This window comes from Ranitomeya variabilis, chromosome 8 (genome assembly GCF_051348905.1).
Source record: "Ranitomeya variabilis isolate aRanVar5 chromosome 8, aRanVar5.hap1, whole genome shotgun sequence".
Lineage (NCBI taxonomy): Eukaryota > Metazoa > Chordata > Amphibia > Anura > Dendrobatidae > Ranitomeya > Ranitomeya variabilis.
The window spans coordinates 9,421,132-9,443,448 of record NC_135239.1 but is presented as its reverse complement, the minus strand read 5'-3'; the positions used below and the strand labels follow the sequence as shown (position 1 = coordinate 9,443,448).

Genomic DNA, 22,317 nt, shown 5'->3' with positions numbered 1-22,317 from the left:
CTATATATAGCACAGCCCACAGAGTACTATATACAGCACAGCCCACAGAGTACTATATACAGCACAGCCCACAGAGTACTATATATAGCACAGCCCACAGAGTACTATATACAGCACAGCCCACAGAGCAATATATACAGCACAGCCCACAGAGTACTAGATACAGCACAGCCCACAGAGTACTATATATAGCACAGCCCACAGAGTACTATATACAGCACAGCCCACAGAGCAATATATACAGCACAGCCCACAGAGTACTATATACAGCACAGCCCACAGAGTACTATATACAGCACAGCCCACAGAGCAATATATACAGCACAGCCCACAGAGTACTAGATACAGCACAGCCCACAGAGTACTATATACAGCACAGCCCACAGAGCACTATATACAGCACAGCCCACAGAGTACTATATACAGCACAGCCCACAGAGCACTATATACAGCACAGCCCACAGAGTACTATATACAGCACAGCCCACAGAGTACTAGATACAGCACAGCCCACAGAGTACTAGATACAGCACAGCCCACAGAGTACTAGATACAGCACAGCCCACAGAGCACTATATACAGCACAGCCCACAGAGTAATATATACAGCACAGCCCACAGAGCAATATATACAGCACAGCCCACAGAGTACTATATACAGCACAGCCCACAGAGTACTATATACAGCACAGCCCACAGAGTACTATATACAGCACAGCCCACAGAGTACTATATACAGCACAGCCCACAGAGTACTATATACAGCACAGCCCACAGAGCACTATATACAGCACAGCCCACAGAGCACTATATACAGCACAGCCCACAGAGCAATATATACAGCACAGCCCACAGAGCAATATATACAGCACAGCCCACAGAGTACTATATTCAGCACAGCCCACAGAGTACTATATACAGCACAGCCCACAGAGTAATATATACAGCACAGCCCACAGAGTACTATATACAGCACAGCCCACAGAGTACTAGATACAGCACAGCCCACAGAGTACTAGATACAGCACAGCCCACAGAGCACTATATACAGCACAGCCCACAGAGTAATATATACAGCACAGCCCACAGAGCAATATATACAGCACAGCCCACAGAGCAATATATACAGCACAGCCCACAGAGTACTATATACAGCACAGCCCACAGAGTACTATATACAGCACAGCCCACAGAGTAATATATACAGCACAGCCCACAGAGTACTATATACAGCACAGCCCACAGAGTACTATATACAGCACAGCCCACAGAGTACTAGATACAGCACAGCCCACAGAGCAATATATACAGCACAGCCCACAGAGCAATATATACAGCACAGCCCACAGAGTACTATATACAGCACAGCCCACAGAGTACTATATACAGCACAGCCCACAGAGTAATATATACAGCACAGCCCACAGAGTACTATATACAGCACAGCCCACAGAGTACTATATACAGCACAGCCCACAGAGTACTAGATACAGCACAGCCCACAGAGTACTATATACAGCACAGCCCACAGAGTACTATATACAGCACAGCCCACAGAGTACTATATACAGCACAGCCCACAGAGTACTATATACAGCACAGCCCACAGAGTACTATATACAGCACAGCCCACAGAGTACTATATACAGCACAGCCCACAGAGTACTAGATACAGCACAGCCCACAGAGTACTAGATACAGCACAGCCCACAGAGTACTAGATACAGCACAGCCCACAGAGTACTATATACAGCACAGCCCACAGAGTACTATATACAGCACAGCCCACAGAGTACTATATATAGCACAGCCCACAGAGTACTAGATACAGCACAGCCCACAGAGTACTATATACAGCACAGCCCACAGAGTACTATATACAGCACAGCCCACAGAGTACTATATACAGCACAGCCCACAGAGTACTATATATAGCACAGCCCACAGAGTACTATATACAGTCAGCACAGCCCACAGAGTACTAGATACAGCACAGCCCACAGAGTACTATATACAGCACAGCCCACAGAGTACTAGATACAGCACAGCCCACAGAGTACTATATATACAGCACAGCCCACAGAGTACTAGATACAGCACAGCCCACAGAGTACTAGATACAGCACAGCCCACAGAGTACTAGATACAGCACAGCCCACAGAGTACTATATACAGTCAGCACAGCCCACAGAGTACTAGATACAGCACAGCCCACAGAGTACTATATATAGCACAGCCCACAGAGTACTAGATACAGCACAGCCCACAGAGTACTAGATACAGTCAGCACAGCCCGCATCTCATCTCTTCCTCCACCCCCTCCCCTCCCCTCCTCCGAGAATGTCCCCACACAGTCCAGTAAAAAAAACCAAAAAACATTCTCCTCACCTCTCCTCGTGCCCCGCGTTGCTTCCTGCTCCTGTCTCAGCAGCTGCAGTCTGCCCGGAACACAGCAGGTGCGCGATGATATGACGTCATCGCGCACCCGCAGTGTCAGAGGCAGAGCGGGGAATGATGGGAGAGGGAGCGTCTGTAGACGCTCTCTGCTTCATCATTGCATTCAACTGTACCGGCGTCTATACGCCGGTATAGTTGAATGCGACAGCGGGGGGAGGCGGATCAAGCGGCCCACTACTGGCACCGGCCCTTCTGGCATTTGCCAGAAGTGCCCGATGGCCAGTCCGGCCCTGCATGAAAGTCACAGATAAAACTCGTACCAGAGTATCAGAGAGCCAGAAAGGGACATTATGGTTTAGGGCAGCGTTCCCCAACTCCAGTCCTCAAGGCCCACCAACATATGTTTTCAGGATTTCCTTAGTATTGCCCAGGTGATAATTGCATCACCTGGACAGGCAAGCATTCAATCACCTGTGCAATACTAAGGAAATCCTGAAAACATATGTTGGTGGGCCTTGAGGACTGGAGTTGGGGAACGCTGGTTTAGGGCATCTTACAGAAGCCCCAACTGGGACTATTGAACTTGCAGAGAGGATTCTATTGCCGTATACTGTGCTTCCATAAGAAAAAAAATGAGTGGTTCTACAGAGAGCAGAAAAAGTATATGGTGCCTTATACGCAGGCACATGGAGCGTCTACAGGTCATAGTGCAGTGTTCATGGAGCCCGATAATATAGGCATACGGCTCAATAACTCCATTGTTTGCACCTCTTGTATTTCCTCACATGCCGCCCTATAGCCTGGGAGCTCTACCTGCTGTCCAGCTGTAGATTCTTCTGGACACTTTTTAAGGTGAGGTTCCCACTTCACACCTCCACTGAGCACCTCCTGTGGAGATGACCAGTTCGCTGGGCAATTTACCTTTGCTATTTGGAAAGGGTGAAATTAGCACCTACATCTGCAGCGCAAAGTGACATATTGCAAATAATTTTCACGGCATCTACACGAGATTTCTTAAAATCTCACAATATACCACTGAAAAACGCAACTCGTTTTCTGCAAACAAATGAAAATCTGCTGCTTTCGCACAGTGGGAACATAGACTTACATAGGATGTCAGCCAGTTGGTGCTGATCTTAAGCGAGCGAGTCTTCTGGCCGGTGCGCTTGGAGGTCTGGTCCACGCATGGTGGTTTCATTGTGTGAAGTTTTCCCACCTCAACAATACTAAAAATTAAAAAATGAATCTGTTGTGGGTGTTTTGTGAATGTCACATTTCTCCATAACTGAATGCACTTAAATCGAATACTTGTGACTTTTGCTCTAAAATGCAGAAAATGTCCCGTATGGCGCATCTGATGTTCTGATTAGTGTTTAGGAGGCTTTATGGTTATTGGTTAACCCAAAACGAGGCCAATTAAAGAGAAGGGGCGCATCCATAAACACTCAAATAGATAACCAAAAGAGAAATGGACAATAGAACAATACTAAAGTTTATATAGTTTTATTACATATTTTAAACCTACAGGATTGAATCATAGATATGTAGATGATTCTAAAATACAAAGAGTAGCAACACCTTAGTGCCACGTCAGAGCAAGTACACGGTATGGAGGTCTATCTGCACGCCGAATAGGAGTCAAAAGAGAAATACACCGGTAGTAACTAGTGATGAGCGAGTGCACTCGTTGCTCGAGTTTTCCAGAGCACGCTCGGGTGACCTCCGAGTATTTGACTGCTCAGAGATTGTTTTCATTGCGGCAGCTGAATGATTTACAGCTATTAGCCAGGCTGAGTACGTGTGGGGGTTGCCTGGTTGCTAGGGAATCCGCACATGTACTCAGCCTGGCTAGTAGCTGTAAATCATTCAGCTGCCACGATGAAAACTAAATCTCTGAGCAGTCATAAATACTTGGAGGTCACCCGAGCGTGCTCTGGAAAACCCGAGCAACGAGTATACTCGCTCATCACTAGTAGTAACTCTACATCTATATGGTCATATGGTCAAACCATGGATTACCCTGAAGGAAAACATAAATAAAATAGTATAAAGTGCAAAGTGCAAGGTTTATGCAGTGGTCAAAACGGACCTACTAGAAAGGGATAACCCTATGTAAAAACTTACCTTAATAAGGAGTTGCATACATGTATATAAGATGGCAAACCAAATACAGGTGAAATCCAGGAAAGAGCCGGGCTGAGTACAGACACTAACACTGGTATATAGGATGACTCAAAGTAGCTAGGCATAGGCAGACCGAGGGAACCAACCATGTGGGAGAGGCAGACCCCAACGCGCGTTTCGCAGTGTGCTTCTTTGGGGGGGGGGGGGCTGGATTTCTCTTTTGACTCCTATTAGTCGCGCACTTAAACCTCCGTACCATTTACTTTCTCTGATGTAGCCCTAAGGTGTCGCAACCCTTTGTATTTTATAATTATCTACATTTCTATGATTCTATCTTGTATGTTTAAAATACCGTATGTAATAAAACTATAGCAATTTTAATATTGATTTATTGTCCGTTTCTCTTTTGGTTATCTCGTGGTTATTGGTTTGTAGAAGGTTGTCGCCTGGTGGGTAGTGGAGCTGCTGCACATCGTTGTGCGGTTTACGCCTCTCACCTCACCTTCTAATTGTGCTCCATGTGTTGGAATTCGCAGATCTTCAGGTGTTTTGACAGACTATGTAAATTCTTAATTTCCCCTTCATGGATCTTGTGGAAATAAACAAGTTTGTTACAACAGGTATCACCAGTCGCAGAGTGAGGAGGCTGAGATAGGGTGTCATCAAAGCAACGGAAATAATTGATAGGCTCCAACGAGGGATAATATTGTCACCATGCATGGACTTCACGGTCTCCCAGACCCCATTATCTCTAGAGTCCTAGTGCAACGTACCAAAAGGGGCCGGTGTTTCCAAGAGAATGGAGATCATATTTGGACTTGTATTTTTACTTTTTTATTTTTTTTTACTTATATGTTTTTACTAGATATACCGGTATATTTGGGGGATATATATATATATATATATATATATATATATATATATATATATATATATATATATATATATATATATATATATATATATATATATATATATATATATATATATATATATACATACACACACACACACACACACACACACACACACACACACACACACACACACACACACACACACACACACACACACACACACACACACACACACACACACATATATATATGTATATACATATGTATATACATATGTATATACATATGTATATATATATACATATGTGTATATATATACATATGTATATACATATATATATATACATATGTGTATATATATACATATGTATATACATATATATATATACATATGTGTATATATATATGTATGTATATATGCGCGCGCACGCACGCACACACACTATAATTTATATGTATATATTGTACACTCCTGTTTATACAGCATGTGTTTTATTCCACACCTGTTTATTTTTCGTCTTCTTCAGTGAACACATTAATATGACGTTTGATCCAGTATTACAAGAGTTCACTTTTTAAATGAAAATTCATTTGCCCGATATGTTTTGTCTCGGAGTTGGGAAATGAAGGACGTCTGCAATGTGTGAAACACTTGTAACATTCACACATGTTATTTTTGTAAAACAAATATTTTTTTTTTTTTTTTTTTTCCCCCACCATTAAATACTTTTAACATTTTACCTCTCTCCTACTGTACCAGTTATGACTTGTATTGTTCAAGATTATTGTACTTGTTTTTATTATGTATACCCCTCCTCACTTGTAAAGCGCCATGGAATAAATGGCGCTATAACAATAAATAATAATAATAATAATTTTATTACATGGTGACTATTCATTGGATGATAAAAGCTTAGAAGCTTACCGTTCTGGTGGCAATATGTGATACTAGTTAACCAAGGATGTTCTAATTAATTTGACTACATTTTCCCACATCGCTTGCGGGTTGCAGCGTTCTACAAATGAATCACCACGGTTACCCTCTGGAATCAACACTGATCGCTCGGTACAGTTGTGTGTTGACTGAAAAAAAGAAACCCCTAAGACCCCTCTCTTGTTCTCCCGGGCAGCTTTCCTTAAAACCGTTTTATGTATACATTTTTTTTCCTCTGTAAAATGTGTCCTGAATGCCGGTTGCTTTGCATTATTGCAGCTGTAATCCTCTAAGTGGGTAATTAACGGTCCAGAAAAGCAATTTGTGGAGCTGGAAAGCCATAAAGGTGAAAAATATTTTTTTCCTCCGAGTGTTCTTTAAGGAGTAAATAATTATAAGAGAGATGGTTTTAAGATGACCAATCTAAATGTGAACGTAATTAGGAGAAACGTTCTGGAAATTGACGAGCAATGTATGCCCCGGAATTCTCATATCCTAACAAGTCTAATTAAATATTGAAAAGCCCAAAATCTTCAGTTCCAAGAAAAATTACCTGCCACAGAAGGCCTCTAACTCGGCAGATAATTAGCCGGGGTTATTGAGGAAAAGTCAGAGATTTGCTTGGAAGGTCCTGCAAGGTTACGTCTTATTACGCCGTAGCTATCGGATGGTCGGGTAACAAGTTCTTTGCTAATTTGGTCTAACTGGGGATGCCCATTGTGAGCTCCATTTGCCGGGCTGTAAATGTCGATGTGTTTGCAGATTCTCACACTGCGATAGGCGAGAAGCAGCCCAGGAAGTGATTTCCATAAGTGGGGTTGTAAAGAGAAGCAGGGAAACGATGCAATAAATAAGTTATGGGGCATCTGAAGTGGCCGTGTCAGGCAAACATGGGCCGGCCATGGTGTAGGCCAAACATATATCTGTGGCTGTTGGTTTAGTGAGAATATTTGCGAATGTGTATTTAACAGGTCCATAAAACTTTTAAAGGTCGTTTCTGTTTTCTAGAAGATTAAATGGCCAAATTCTGAATAAACTTCACATGTTTTGCTGATTTAAGGATTTAACCAATTGTCCGGTAACCTGTAAGAAATGGCTCTACTTCAGTGACTTATAGGGTTGTGTCTTATGAAGACCACTCATGTCCATATGCAGCAGAGCCACCATCCAGAATATCAGGGTCCCTTTATGACAAATATGGAGTTCCCACCACCTCATGTCCAACCTGTCTCCTGTTTTGGGCTGTAAGGCTACATTTACACAGTGTGATGATCGTTCTCCCTATATGACTGCCGATCGGTTACGTGTGTAAAATATAATCTCCGAGTTAAATTGTTGATGTAGTAGTCAGTAATATAATTTGTCGGCTGCGTGTAAACCATTCAGTGGTGGATTAATAGCCATTAGGCCACTAGTCCTGCCTTGATGTTCCATAATGTTCATATAGACATGACCACCAAGGTCTTCCAATTGAGACACTCATCAATGCTCCGTAAGAGCGGCTCCTATTCTAGAAAGCTCGAGACATCCGCGTATCTCATTGACGTCCTAATTCATCTGAACGAAGGCCACAATTCCCCTTCTGTGGCCACTAAAGGGAAAATGGCTGACTGGTAATGGCTTTCCTTTCCTGGGTGTGCGGAGAATGGATCAAAGCATGATCAGAGGATTTCTCCGGGATTAGCATGAAAGCGGTCGACTGTCATAGACTGGATGTTCAGTATTTGGATTGTTGTGTTTTCCAGTCATTGAAATTACAGTAGGTTTTTGTAATTTCTGCTCCCCCTTTCTCATACATGTAGCTGTGCATTCAGAATTCTGCTGGCAATTGTGGTTTGTCTTCTAACAAAAGGCAGCAGACACATATAGAGCTCTGGTATGGACCCAGAGATGGCGCTTGTACGGCACTGACGCCATTTGTAGTTTCAGTACGGAATTGTCGCCGTGTGTAGTTTCAGTATGGCACTGACGCAGTGTGTAGTTTCAGTACGGCACTATCGCCGTGTGTAGTTTCAGTACGGCACTGACGCCGTGTGTAGTTTCAGTATGGCACTGACGCCGTGTGTAGTTTCAGTATGGCACTGACGCCTTGTGTAGTTTCAGTACGGCATTGTCGCCGTGTGTAGTTTCAGTATGGCACTGACGCCATTTGTAGTTTCAGTACGGCATTGTTGCCGTGTGTAGTTTCAGTATGGCATTGTTGCCGTGTGTAGTTTCAGTATGGCATTGTTGCCGTGTGTAGTTTCAGTAGGGCAATGATGCAGTGTGTAGTTTCAGTAGGGCACTGACGCCGTGTGTAGTTTCAGTACAGCACTGTCGCCATGTGTAGTGTCAGTACAGCACTGTCGCCATGTGTAGTGTCAGTACAGCACTGTCGCCATGTGTAGTGTCAGTACAGCACTGTCGCCGTGTGTAGTTTCAGTAGGGCAATGATGCCGTGTGTAGTTTCAGTATGGCACGGACGCCGTGTGTAGTTTCTGTACGGCACGGTCGCCGTGTGTAGTATCAGTATGGCACTGTCGCCGTGTGTATTATCAGTACGGCAGTGTCACCGTGTGTAGTATCAGTACGGCAGTGTCACCGTGTGTAGTATCAGTATGGCACGGACGCCATGTGTAGTTTCAGTAGGGCACTGTCGCCGTGTGTAGTATCAGTACGGCACTGTCGCCGTGTGTAGTTTCAGTAGGGCACTGTCGCCGTGTGTAGTATCAGTACGGCACTGTCGCCGTGTGTATTATCAGTACGGCAGTGTCGCCGTGTGTAGTATCAGTATGGCACCAAACTGTGGACACTGTCTCTATGGAAGCCTGTAGGGGACATTTCTCAGAAATACCGCTATTATACTTCTTTGTATGGAACCTTTAATTGCACTTCAGTTTACAACAACTGCTTTTAGTTATCCATTACTTTTTTTTTATCCTGAGCTTCTTCTCGTTCCCGTTCTTCGCTATGATCCAGATTGTACTAAGCCGAGAAACCAACATTGATTAAGAGGCTGATGGTGAAGTAATAATGGCGCTGGAGTTTAATAACACGCCTGTGACAAATAGGAGGATTATCTTGGAATACGTGTGCTTTATATATTAATTACACTACATTTAGTTTCTTAATTTCATGGTTACTTTGCATTCAGGGTTTTTTCATGAAGAATTCATTAGTTTTCAATCACTTTAATGGACCTGCACGTTCTTACTTCATTTCCCCCAGTTTTCTGTGCATTTCATCTTATACAATGGGATGTTATAGAGAATGCGGCTGCCCATGCTGATGTTCAACACCCTTTTTGTTTTACGCCATTTTGTTCTAATTGTAGGTGGTTTAAAAAAAAAAAATTCTTGAGTATTTTTTTGGTTTCTTGAAAAAGTTTTATTAAAACTCTTCTGCTTCATATTGCAGAAATGGTCATCCCGTCTTCTACCCAATGGCCCAGAATTCTTCGTACTAAAACTCTCTGATCTAAAATTCCTGCCACAATCTCGTGTCCTTTGGTGTAAACTTCTTCTTGACACAAACGTCCAGATATTTTGTTAATCCCATACCAGGTGTTACTATTGGCCGCATCCTAAGGGCTCATTCACACGGCCCAGTGCTATGTCATTATTTTATCGGAGAACTCTTGGACCGGTGGTGTTCTATGCCGCAGCTCAGAACGGCAATTTTTTTTTTTTTTTTAAATTTCTTTGCCTCCTAGCGATTCGCCATGAGAAAGCAAAGGCTGCACGCTGCGAGACTGGGCTCACTCGCACCCATACAAGTCTACGGGTGCGTGTGAAACATTGGACTGCACTATGACGTCATCTAAGTGCAGTCCGATTTCTAGGCAATAGAGAAGATGGAGAAATTACTTTCTCCTCTCCTGTGCTCCGATTCTCTCATGCGAGCGGATCCGGATCGCAGTGCACTGACACTTCGATCATACTCTGACAGTTTCATGCGTGAATATTTGCATGAGCGATTCAATGGCCGTGTGACCTAACAGGACTTCTGACAGTCCAAAAAGATTCAAAGGCTGCAGTATTCTGACACTTCGTGACCTACAGCCGTAGATTACCAGGTGGTCTACCTGGACCGCTGTCCTCCACCCTCTTCACTTTGCTGACAGTTGGTGGTCCACAGTTATTACTAGTACAGCCCCCGCAATGGGCAGAATCATGCTTTTCCTACATACAACAGAAGTCTAACTTCCTAATTGGCAGGAAATAATTTTTGGAAAGAGTTTCCATTGTCCTGACCTCAAAGTACGAGGCATTTTCTCTGACTAGTTGGATTATTTTCTATAGAGATGAGATAAGCCTGGAGCCGATTCCTAGACTTGATGGTAAATGTGTTCTGACTGCCCTCCGTTCACCCTATGCTCCCCTCCGAGGTTTTTTCCCCCATTAGGATCCACTCTCTCCATTGTACTTTATAACTTTATCCTGTTTTCATTATCTCAGGTACGAGGCGTCTTTAATGTCCTATTTCGGAGTCTCGTCTTTGGTTTATGTTGATGTCATGTGCCTTTCATTTCTACTCTGCATTTTTAATCTGGGAGAATAGCACTGAATAATGGCCCCTGGCAGGAGGTAATGAAATTTTCTTAATTCATATTTTCATGCTGAAACCTCGATTGAAAATGGCATCCAATGGCCTAGAGACAGAGCGGTGCTGGCGGTTTCAGGGGACCTCTAATAATGATCCAGTGTTGGCGCAGATGCAGAGCGATAGCACGGCAGAGAAGTAATTTAAGGAAGAAAGCGAGTGCACTATTGCTTTATTGTAGCATATCTAATGATCGGCTGAAGATTCCCAATAGTTTTTGGAGCATGACAAGGGAAACTAATGTTATCTTGCCAAAACAGAAGTCCCGGCTTAATCAGTAGAACAAGAATATTGATTAAAACACTTTGCACAATAGATTGCCCACAGAATCTCGTCTCCATCATTCCACGCTCGCTAACACGTAATAACAAACAAGGGAGAATAGAGGCTTTCACAGAATTTGTTTTACATTGTGCAACCTTCGTCTGTCGGCAAAATATAGCCGTATTTTTATTCAAGATCGACGACGTTATTGGACTTCGTGAAACAATGATTCCGCCATGAATAATAGCATAAGTGGTGAACGCCTTCCTGGAAAAACAAATGTCCGTCCAGGTTTCTTTTCTTCATCCAGAGATTTTTTGTTAGTTCGTATTCTCAGATTTTTGGTAATTGAAAAAATAAAGGAAAGCAAATGTAAAGAACTATTTGGCGAATTATTCTTGATACATCGCTTGTTCTTACAGAGTTTTTCCGATCACCTGAGGTCCATGAGAAGTTCTATTTATGAAGAGTTAAATGCGGTTTTCCTCCAGCTTCACGGCTTTCATTCGTTACAGAATATGACGGATCCGTGTTTCAGCCGATCCCGATGAGCCGCATCGGTTCACAATTGGAGCCGTGGTGTGTTTGATGGTAAAATGGTTGTGACTACCACTCTCGCTCCAGCACCGCAACTTTGAGGGCACAGAACTCGTTAAATGTGAACAATGTTGTAAAGGGTTTTCTCCTGCATAAAAGGGCTATTAAAAAAAATTACCGTACTTTTTAAAAAAAGTTGACTAAAGACCTAAATTGGGAAAAAAATAAACCTCCCTTACTGACGCCACAACTCTCTGCACCTGCCAGTGTCCCCTGACAACCATTGTAACTTGACGGCTGCAACTGATCAGTGGTTATTGATTGGTTGCAGCTGTCACATGACATTTATTATTCCAGGAGAAAAAGCAGAGGTCCCCAGGAGATGAGTACAGATTTTTTTTTTCTATAATTCCCCAATCTGTGCCCATACACTGTAGATTTAAAGTAAGGGAAGACCCCCATTATATGTTTTGTTATGTGATGAACTGATGGTAGCTGTGCTCGCACACATTTAATAGCTCATCTCGATACACTGGTTCTGCCATCGTATAGTATTGCCATCTCGGGTCAAGTATGGAGGTATTGTCCTATGGGAATAAAGGATCGGGTCAACATACTGAGTTCTCATGTTTTCCACCATCAGCGATGAGGCAACCTCAAACATGGAGAGTTCACAGATCTTGCCTAAATCCAGGCCTGTGGAGTCGGTAAGCCAAACCTCTGACTCCGACTCCTCAATTTCCGTGACACCAACTCCACGACTCTGACTCCACAGCCCTGCCAGGGCTCCTCTGACTCCTCAATTTCCATGACACCGACTCAGACTCCACCAAATTGGGCTCTGACTCCACAGCCCTGCCTAAATCATCAGGTTTGATCATCTTTCCTCCGCTGCTGATGGCACCTTGAGTGTTTCGGATGGTATTATATTGTTGTCCGCATGTCGGTGGATTAATGTATAGATTGGCTTCTATATATCCCACTTCTAGAATTATCCATCATTTCTTTTTTTTTTTTTACCACAGTTATAGACACTGTTTTTATGTATTTTATTATTTGAGCCACCAGACATTTTACATACTGTACATTTTTTTTTTCAGCCTCTCATAGAGGTAAAAATAAGCCCGTCTTGCTTGATCTCCAGTTGATTGTCCCGTCCTCACCTGACATAGGTGCTCTCGCTCCGTCATGCCTACTCTATGAGAATTGTTGGGCAAATGTTGCTACACAATGCCACTAGAAAGAAACCCGAAGTTAACATCTTTTGTTTGTTTTTGCTCCATCATCGTGTGTATATGCCGGTGATACCTTTTAAATTCTTCAGTTTATTGAACGTACGTTTTAATTTCCACTTCTAAAGTATTTCTCCTTTCTGTGTTTAGTAAATCATTAATGATTCTGATCTTTTTTTCTTTTTTTTTTCTTCCGCTCCTGAAAGTGACAAATTAATTGTATCATAAGTCTCTGCAAATACATTGAGCTCTATGACATTGCTCTCAACAATGTTATTTTGAACAACGTTCGGCGCGAGATGAAAAGCAGATTTATGTGCTTATTAATATTTTATATATAGTTTTGTTTGCAAGAATGGAACATTGCTGACAGTCTAAGAAACGTGTTTTCATGGCGGATAATTGCAGCGCGCACAAAGAGGAGGCTGCGCTCGCTTTCTAAAGCATCTGTTGGTTCTAGCCAGTTTCCAGTCGTTATCGCAGACCGTTCACATGTGGGAAAGCGCAGGTTTCTCACTGCAATGTCTGTAATGACCTGGCTGCTGGGACGACTTTGTGTAGGCGGGAGGTAGATGAGGCTTAGGGAAAAACTTGGCATCTCTAGATGAAGAATGCTGTAGATTAATATGTAGGCCTTGGCTTGTCAGTTATGAGTCGGTCGAAGGTGATTTATAGGAGAGATTGATGCAGAACAGGCCCGATGTGCCACATAGAATACTGGTCTCTCCTTAGGTGTCTGGGGGGCCTTGTAGCCCACTCGTGCTCCGGGGCTGGGTGCGACAGTCTGATAATCATCTAAAGCTGCCAACTATATATTATTTTTTTCAAAGTACAAAAAGTCTCAGAAACAGGAAACAAGTCACAAGTAACTTCATTACGTTGTATTGATTGCAGTGTCCGCATCCTCAAATATGGATTATGCCAGATGAGTTTTACGAAGCTTAAGCCACCCTTGAAGCGAGGTTATCCCAACCTGCCGATTTTGCCAGGAACGTCTAAACTTCTGAGTATGGGAACCTCTCGAATGTCCCCCAACTGACTAAAATGGGGTGTTTGGAATTCAATCTCCTGGCTCCGGCTTTCTCTAAAATGACACATGAGTGCTCGTCTGAGCCGAGTGTCCCATGTATGGGGGTGCTGGACAGAAGGCTGTTGGCTGAATGATAATAAGCGAATATGTATGGCCAACTTCAGCCCAATTGCATGGAGAAGCGGCAAATAAGTGACAACCACAGCTCACAAAATATGGCCAGAGAGGTTGTCAGGCCCTATTCTACATATGTTCTTGGGTAGGATTATATTTCTAGCCTGGTCTACGAGGAATCATTGGGCTTTTCAGAATAGTAAGGCGGCATTCACAATCCTGACCAAATACTGAGCGTGGCCTGAAGCTTCTTTATTATTTTTTCTCTCCAGGTTCTAGGTTTTTGTAATTGATGTTGATCGCATGTTTTACTTTACTTTATTCTGTAGTGTACAGTAACTATACCCAAGAATTGCTGATGGTTTTGGCCTGTGTCTATGTATCCATAGGTGTCGCTTCCTTTTGGTTGTGCGTCTCCTGGGTTCTGTTTAAGCCTCTGCTTTTTTTTTTCTTTACACCTGATTAACGGCCTTCCTTATTTTCTAATTCCAGGTGTAACAATAGGACGCAGTGTGTGGTGATCACAGGATCTGATGTGTTCCCTGACCCGTGTCCGGGGACCTACAAGTACTTGGAAGTCCAATATGAGTGTGTACCATACAGTAAGTAAACCCAATTGTTCTTTGCTCTGTAAATCTTAAACTTGTTTTCTCCAACACCAAACGCTCGCAGCACATTTGCTTCAGATGTTCAGATCCGATCTGCATGCAGTACAGGCGAGACCTACCCCGTGGAAGCGAGCCATGCGGACAGTCCGGCCAAATCTCCTCCTGCAGTCTTAAGTGTTTGCTTTCAGGACTAGTGTTTTTCTAGAAAACAAACCAGATTTAGCGGTTGTGGGTGCCAGACAGAATGTGTGTTTCTGCCCAATACCAGGGCCTGACAAATTGATTTGGCTCACACTTTCCTAAAGAAAGTATTGACTTTGATTTCAATCACTAGTTGCTCGCGCGGCTACCTGCTGCCGTAATTCCTATTGTGCATTTTATTAGCTTTTGCCAAGACAAATCCCTCCATTATATTTGTTTTAGGAGGAGAATCCCTGTCGGTAAGCTATAAATCGAGGTGGCATGTGTGGTTTGCCGGGCATCTCGGAGATGTGTTCTTCTGCCTTGTTCCCAGACGACAAGTGGAATAGGAGACAGGATGCTGAGTTATCCCCAAACTTAAAACAATGCCCAATAAAAGTAATCTATGACCCTGAATTGTTTTTTTAGTGTCTTCCAAAGAGGGGAACAATAAAATCCTGTTGCATTGGGTTTTATTTGGTAGTTATTAGTGCAGTAACTGGAGGGAGGGCATATTTCCTTCAAGTCTCTGGCACCCCGGGTAAGATCTCTTTATTGAGGTTCTTACTCAAAGTAATGAAAAAAAAATGTTTTGATGGGGAACAGTAAGTTTCATAGACTGAAATGTAAGATTTCAGAAAGTTGCACAGAAAAAGATGTTTGCTTTTTATATCTTTCCTAAGATGTTTCGTATTTTTCTACTTCCAAAACAAACAAAAAAGATAAAAAACTAACGAAGACTTCATGATTAAAAATTGCAAATTACCTTCCTTAGAAGTGACCCACCATGGACCTAGCGATGGGGAGGTTGAGTAGGACATGGGGGAGTGTTACTTTGCCTAAATTTTCGACTTACCCCCCACCTCCAGTATTATTCGTTTGCTTCCTGTTACTTGTAGATCACCAACAAATCCACCGTATGGTGTAATAATGATAGTAATAATAATTTTATTTCTATAGCGCCAACATATTACGCAGCACTTTACAATTATAGAGGGGACTTGTACATACAATAGACATTACAGCATAACAATAATCACAGTTCAAAAGGGCCCTGCTTCTCACAAGCTACAATCTGAGGAAAAAGGGGAGACACGAGAGGTGGATGGTGACAATTGCTTTCGTTGCTCGGACCAGCCATAGTGTAAGGCTCGGGTGTTCATGTAAAGCTGCATGAACCAGTTAACTGCCTAAGTATGTAGCAGTACAGACACAGAGGGCTATTAACTGCATAAAGTGTATGAGAACATGATGGAGGAACCTGATTATGGTGAAAATGGCCACTTGCATCTCAATCTAGTTTCCCTCCACCAGACACACATGATGGTTTGTAGTGTGGTACAATCCGGAGGGGAAAAAAAACATGGGCAACCATTCATGGGTCTAAGCCACCAAGTTCCAAGGGCCATGGACTGATTCTAGGAAATCATCACAGGTCGGATAGTTTTGTGAAGCTTTTTTTTTTCTCTTTTCGTTTTTTTTGCACAGGTGGACCCAAGAATTATGTGCATGCACTTGTGCTGTGGTTTCTGTTACATTTATAGAAACCACAACCAGGAATTGTCACATGACGGACTCTAGTATAGGCAGTCAGACCCCCTACTAGTATATTGGGGTCTGTTGGTTCTTCAAAGGCTTCTGTAACAAATAACACAATCAGCAAGAAAGGCATCTAATAGAGCCCCTGATGCAAAAGTGAACATAGCCTGAAAAGTTGATCTGTCTAAAATGTAGAATTCCATTTTCAGGGTGGATGTTAGCTGACATGCACTTAAAGCTAGCCAAATATGAGAGAGCTCTTGACAGACAGCGATCTCCCGCGACTCCCCGATATCAGTTTGGTCAATTTGTATTTTTGAAAGCCTCTGTCAGAAAGGCATGGCGGTGACTTGTCTCCTGAAGACCAAAAGGTTTTCCATCCACATCATTTCTCTGGCAAATGTTGTGAGGCTCCTTGCACATCAGATGGTTTTCCAATCACATCAATATTGATGATGATGATGGCAACTCTAACGTGTCCTAACAGTCTTTTCAGTGGTGATTAGTGATGAGCCAACGTGCTCGGATGAGGTGTTATCCGAGCATGTTGGTGTGCTAACAGAGTGTCTTTGACAGGCTCGAAAAAATATTTTCAAGTCCCCACACCTGCATGTCTTTGTGACTAACAAACAGGCAATCCCTGCACGTGTTGCGGCTGTCAAACAGTTGTGAAACATGCAGCTGCCGTGACTCAAACATATTTTTCAAGCACGCCGAAGACTCTGTTAGCAAATGAGCATGCTCGTATAGCATCTGCACGTTCACTAATCACCACTGAAAGACTGTTAGGACACGTTAGAGTTGCCAACATCAGCCAATATTGATGTGATTGGAAAACCATCTGATGTGCAAGGAGCCTCACAACTTTTGCCAGAGAAATGATGTAGATGGAAATAAGGGATGGAAAACCTTTTGGTCTTGGAAGGATGTAGATGGAAGTAACACCCTATCCAAGCACGTTCGCTCATCACTACTGGTAATGTCTGAAAACCCATCGTTAGCAACCCACCTGTCTTTAACGCCATCCTTAGCATTTGGTCTCTTTTTAGTTCCATTCATAGCCTACGTTCTGTTCGCATTCGGTTAGTCTTAAGCATCATCCTTAGCCACCAGTCTGTGTTTAGTACCATCCTTAGCCTTGGGTCTGTATTTAGCTCCATCCTTAGATGCTGGTCTGTCTTTAGCTCCATCTTTAGCTGCCTTTTTTTTAATTTATTTTAACTCCACCCTTAGCTGACGGTCTGTCTTTAGCTCCATCCTTAGAAGCCAGTCTGTCTTCAGCTTCACCCTTGTCTGACGGTCTGTGTTCAGCTTCATCCATAGCTGCTGGTCTGTCTATAGCTCCACCCTTGGCTGCCGGTCTGTCTAGCTCCACCCGTAGCTGCCGGTCTGTCTTTAGCTCTACCTGTAGCTGCCGGTCTGTCTTTAGCTCCACCCTTGGCTAATGGTCTGTCTTTAGCTCCACCCTTGGCTGATGGTCTGTCTTTAGCTCCACCCTTGGCTGATGGTCTGTCTTTAGCTCCACCCTTGGCTGGCCGTCTGTCTTTAGCTCCACCCTTGGCTAATGGTCTGTCTTTAGCTCCACCCTTGGCTGATGGTCTGTTTTTAGCTCCACCCTTGGCTGGCCGTCTGTCTTTAGCTCCACCCTTGGCTGGCCGTCTGTCTTTAGCTCCACCCTTGGCTAATGGTCTGTCTTTAGCTCCACCCTTGGCTAATGGTCTGTCTTTAGCTCCACCCTTGGCTGATGGTCTGTCTTTAGCTCCATCCTTGGCTGACGGTCTGTCTTTAGCTACACCCTTGGCTGGCGGTGTGTCTTTAGCTCCACCCTTGGCTGGCCGTCTGTCTTTAGCTCCACCCTTGGCTGGCCGTCTGTCTTTAGCTCCACCCTTGGCTAATGGTCTGTCTTTAGCTACACCCTTGGCTGATGGTCTGTCTTTAGCTCCACCCTTGGCTGATGGTCTGTCTTTAGCTCCACCCTTGGCTGACAGCCTGTCTTTAGCTCCTCCCTTGGCTGGCGGTCTGTCTTTAGCTCCACCCTTGGCTGGCGGTCTGTCTTTAGCTCCACCCTTGGCTGGGCGTCTGTCTTTAGCTCCACCCTTAGCTCATGGTCTTTCTTCACCTCCAAGTAGATTTGCCCTAAAATAAAGGCTAAAAAAACGTTGAGTCTCTTATTTCTCACTGTGACACACAAACATTACAAGAGTTTTACATATATATTTGCTGGGATTTGTTGCAGAGCTTGGTCAATTGAATCTCTGATCTTCTGCCCACATAATGAGAAGGGGATGTACAGTAAAGCTTAGATTCAGCCCTGCAGACCCGCGTTATTTCTTCCTGTCGCTTGTCCTATTTTAACGTCTTAAGCTATAAGACCTTATTTATTCTCCTTCTCGTAGCAATGTCATCTTGTTTCCTTTTAGCCGGTATTTGAGAATGTGTTTGAAGATATCCAGCCTGCTTCCTGTTAATTTAGCCGATGTATACTTTGTAGCTTCTGATTACATTTCATGTTTTTTTCCCATAACAGGAAACTAATTTAAGTTGCTTTAAGGAAATGTTCTGTCCAGTAATAAAACGCTCGACCAAGCAGTGTTACATGTCAGTATAAGCGGCAGAGAAGTATACAAAGCCGGCTACTAGTAACGCCAGGCTTATAACACGTGAACATATTGGAGGCCGCAGGCGTCCTGTTTGGGGGCTGAATTAGTTTGTACCCTAACCACAATGACTGACATCACTGAGAGGCCATCTAAAGAAATACTCAGGAATTAGAATTTTTGTGTTCTGTCCTTCTGCCGACATCCCCGTATTAGAACGCAGTGTATCAGTTTATTGCAGTGTGTTGATTTGGCATTAGGGATGTAAAGCCCTGACACCACGTCGCTGGCGCCTTCTGTTGAGGAAATGAAAGTAGTAAAGTACTAAAAATGGGTAAAATGCACATATCATTCCATAAACTTTTGACATGTCAGAAGATTTGATCAGCAGTGGTGTGTCATCGGGGTGGGGGAGGGAAGACACAGGATCAGTTGGCCTAAGCGCCAAATTCTATGATGGCACAAAATTTCGTTTTGACATCTAGGTCAGGGCCAAAGGTGAACAGAAATCAAGATGTCTGTCATTGGCTGCTGTGCTCTGCATAGGCAGTCATCGAGCTGACAATGCTCTCAGTATGACGCCGCCAGCTTTATTAGTTGTCGCCTATGTAGATGCAACAGCTGATGACAAACTCCTCTCTACTACTGCGCTCTGCATAGTCAACAACTGAGATGACATTACAGCACGGAGCCCTCCTGCAGGTCCCTACTCTGCACCCACTTGCGATTTTGTGAGAGGAGAGATGGAAACCTGCGGGAGAAGCAGTCCCAAATGTAAAACGTTCCTCCTGTTAAATAAAACAAAACAAAAACACTAACATTGTAATAAACTGTACATTTTGCGAATTTATTTTCTTTTAACCATAATTAGGGTAAGGTTAGAGAAAGGTGTAGACGGGTTAGATCTAAAGTCCAGGAATAATTATATATGAAAACAGGTATAACTTTATTTTTTGGATAATGGAGCAGAAGCGCTCAGCCGATCACTAGATTTCTGATTTATCCCCGGAGCGAGCAGTATAAAGGCTCACAAGTTCAGTCACTGCTTTCTGGAGCCGCATCGATGCGAATCAAAGGGGGACAGCACTCCGCTGAGCTCTTCTGCCCCGTCATTATGAAATCGACAGTTCCCCTTTAAGAAATCAGATCGGCTTCAGTGATTCTGACACATCGCAGGTTTGATCAGATATTTGGAAGGTTCCAGCTGGGGGCGCTATTGCAGCGATGCCTTTAGGGAGAATGAATCGCTTGCAAAGGTGAAAAAAATTACTGCCGTCATATAAATAGTTGTTTGGGTTTTTTTTTAGAAGATCCAGCGTGCATTATGGATCTTTATAGTCAATGCTCCATGGGAAAAGAGAATGCAAATTAGTTTTGCTCGTTCTGGAGAAGAATCTCTGCAGCGACAGTTTTGAGAGCCGTGACCGTGTCTTGCAGCCTCAGTGATGTCATTGATTCTGAGAAAGGCCAAAAACTGATTATGCCTCCAATCGATTCCTCCAATACCTTTTGATAAAGCCACTTTGCCAATAAAGTAATAAAAGATAAATTCTACAATGAATAACTAATGATTTACTCAGGTGACTGCTTGGAGTGATCCTGAATATCTACCACTAGGGGCAGTGTTCTATTGCACATATACAGAAATGAAGGATTGATATATTGTAGCCATTTCTATGTTGATGTTCTATTAACTTTCACATCTAATTTTATTTTAGCAATCGGGATGTTTTTTCCTAGTGGCGGTACAAAGGATCCGTTGTTCGTGGATTTCATCCTTGTGTTAATTGATGTATATGCGTAGTCCTAACCCACATCATGTAGTAAAGCGCGTCTAATAATGTCCTCCCACAGTAGGTGTTGTTTGCAGGTATCTCATAACTATAGAAACAGAGATCAAGTTTAGCCGTAAGAACGGCACTGTTGCTGCGGGCATAAGTGAATCCATTTGTATGCGTTGACAACTCCAGTGAAGGTTTTGCAGCCCTAGCAATCGCGCACAGCGGCAGTCGTCACACACAAAACCCAGATAGGCAAACCTAGATCTGTCTTGTGCATCTCACATTGTCTTTTTTTTTTTTATGGTTACGTCACTCAAAAATATAGGATGCCTCAGAGTTCACTTTGTATGTACAATTTCCCAAAAAGTGATTGGAAGGAGCTGAAAAGGACAGTAGTAGGAGAGCCGCTTTGTCAATCAGATCCTCTTGGCCAATAAGTATTCCCATTCGCCCAGCATTCATGTTCGTCCCAAATGTCCTTTCCAGCTGGATGCCAGCCATGATGGCACCAAAACTGTCAAGGGTCAAAGAACAGTACCTCTGCCTCTATCCAACCAGAAATGACTGATACCCCCCCCCCCCCCCCCCGCATTGCATTAAATTGCAGAATATATAGACTTCAAGTTGTGTCCTTTTAGTTGCCTCCATTGTATAAACCATTTATAGGACCATTTTATCTGACTGTTACTATGGTAACAGACTACAAACCCTGTAGTCTGATTCTCAAATCATGCTTAGCGGTCCTTTGTTGTCATTTACTTCCTAGTAACTTGCGGAATGTTTGTATGTTATTTTACAAGAAGTAAAAGTAAGGAGTAAAGTGAGACTGCCGGAATGGTCAGACCACGCAGGGCATGTTTGTTGCCATAGAGATGTTTGTTTATACACACACACACACACACACACACACACACAAACACACACACACTTTTCTGATTTTCTTTTTTTTATATATTCTGTTGCTTCCTCGCTGATATGTGCAAGTGTCGTCTCATTTTAATACAAGAGCGTCCCCCGATCACACCGTAAGTCTTTCCATGAATTGCTCCCCAGCCCTCGGTGTGGTGTGAATTTCCCAACATTAACAGTTCATCTCATTTGTTTCCCCTAATATTCTAGTCAATGGGATAAAATAAATGTTTCTCCAAGTAGTCCGACCTTTAAGTCTTCTTGATTTTTGTTTTTATGGATCAAGTATATGATTTTTTTTTACTGGCGCATTTTTATTATGGATGTGTGCGCGCCTACATACATACGTTATAAGTATTGAATACATGGGTTTGTTAATATCGCGGGACATTCATCAAACTGACATGAAATGAGCTCATTACAATAATCGCAGGAATAGGTTTTATTCTCAAAGTGAAAAGCAAAAGAGGTAGACTTAATGAACCAAAGATTTATCATTTTTTTGCTTTAAATAGAATTTTATTTTGTGCTGTAGGTGCACACGGTCAGTAGACGCCGCGGGTTGGACGCTACGTACATCCACAGCGTCCAACCCGCAGCGGCCAGATGTTACAGCATAGTGGATGGGATTTCA

General features: G+C 43.1%; 1 protein-coding gene across 27 annotated transcripts in view; it reads left to right on the top strand.

The window, feature by feature from the left end:
* ADGRL2 (adhesion G protein-coupled receptor L2) overlaps positions 1-22,317 on the top strand; it is a 202,702-nt gene that overhangs the window by 108,820 nt on the left and 71,565 nt on the right. For all 27 annotated transcript variants that reach the window (XM_077277691.1, XM_077277688.1, XM_077277687.1 and 24 more), the window contains exon 4: positions 14,562-14,671. In XM_077277691.1, coding sequence (XP_077133806.1) covers positions 14,562-14,671 — 110 coding nt within the window. The remainder of the gene's footprint in view (positions 1-14,561; positions 14,672-22,317) is intronic.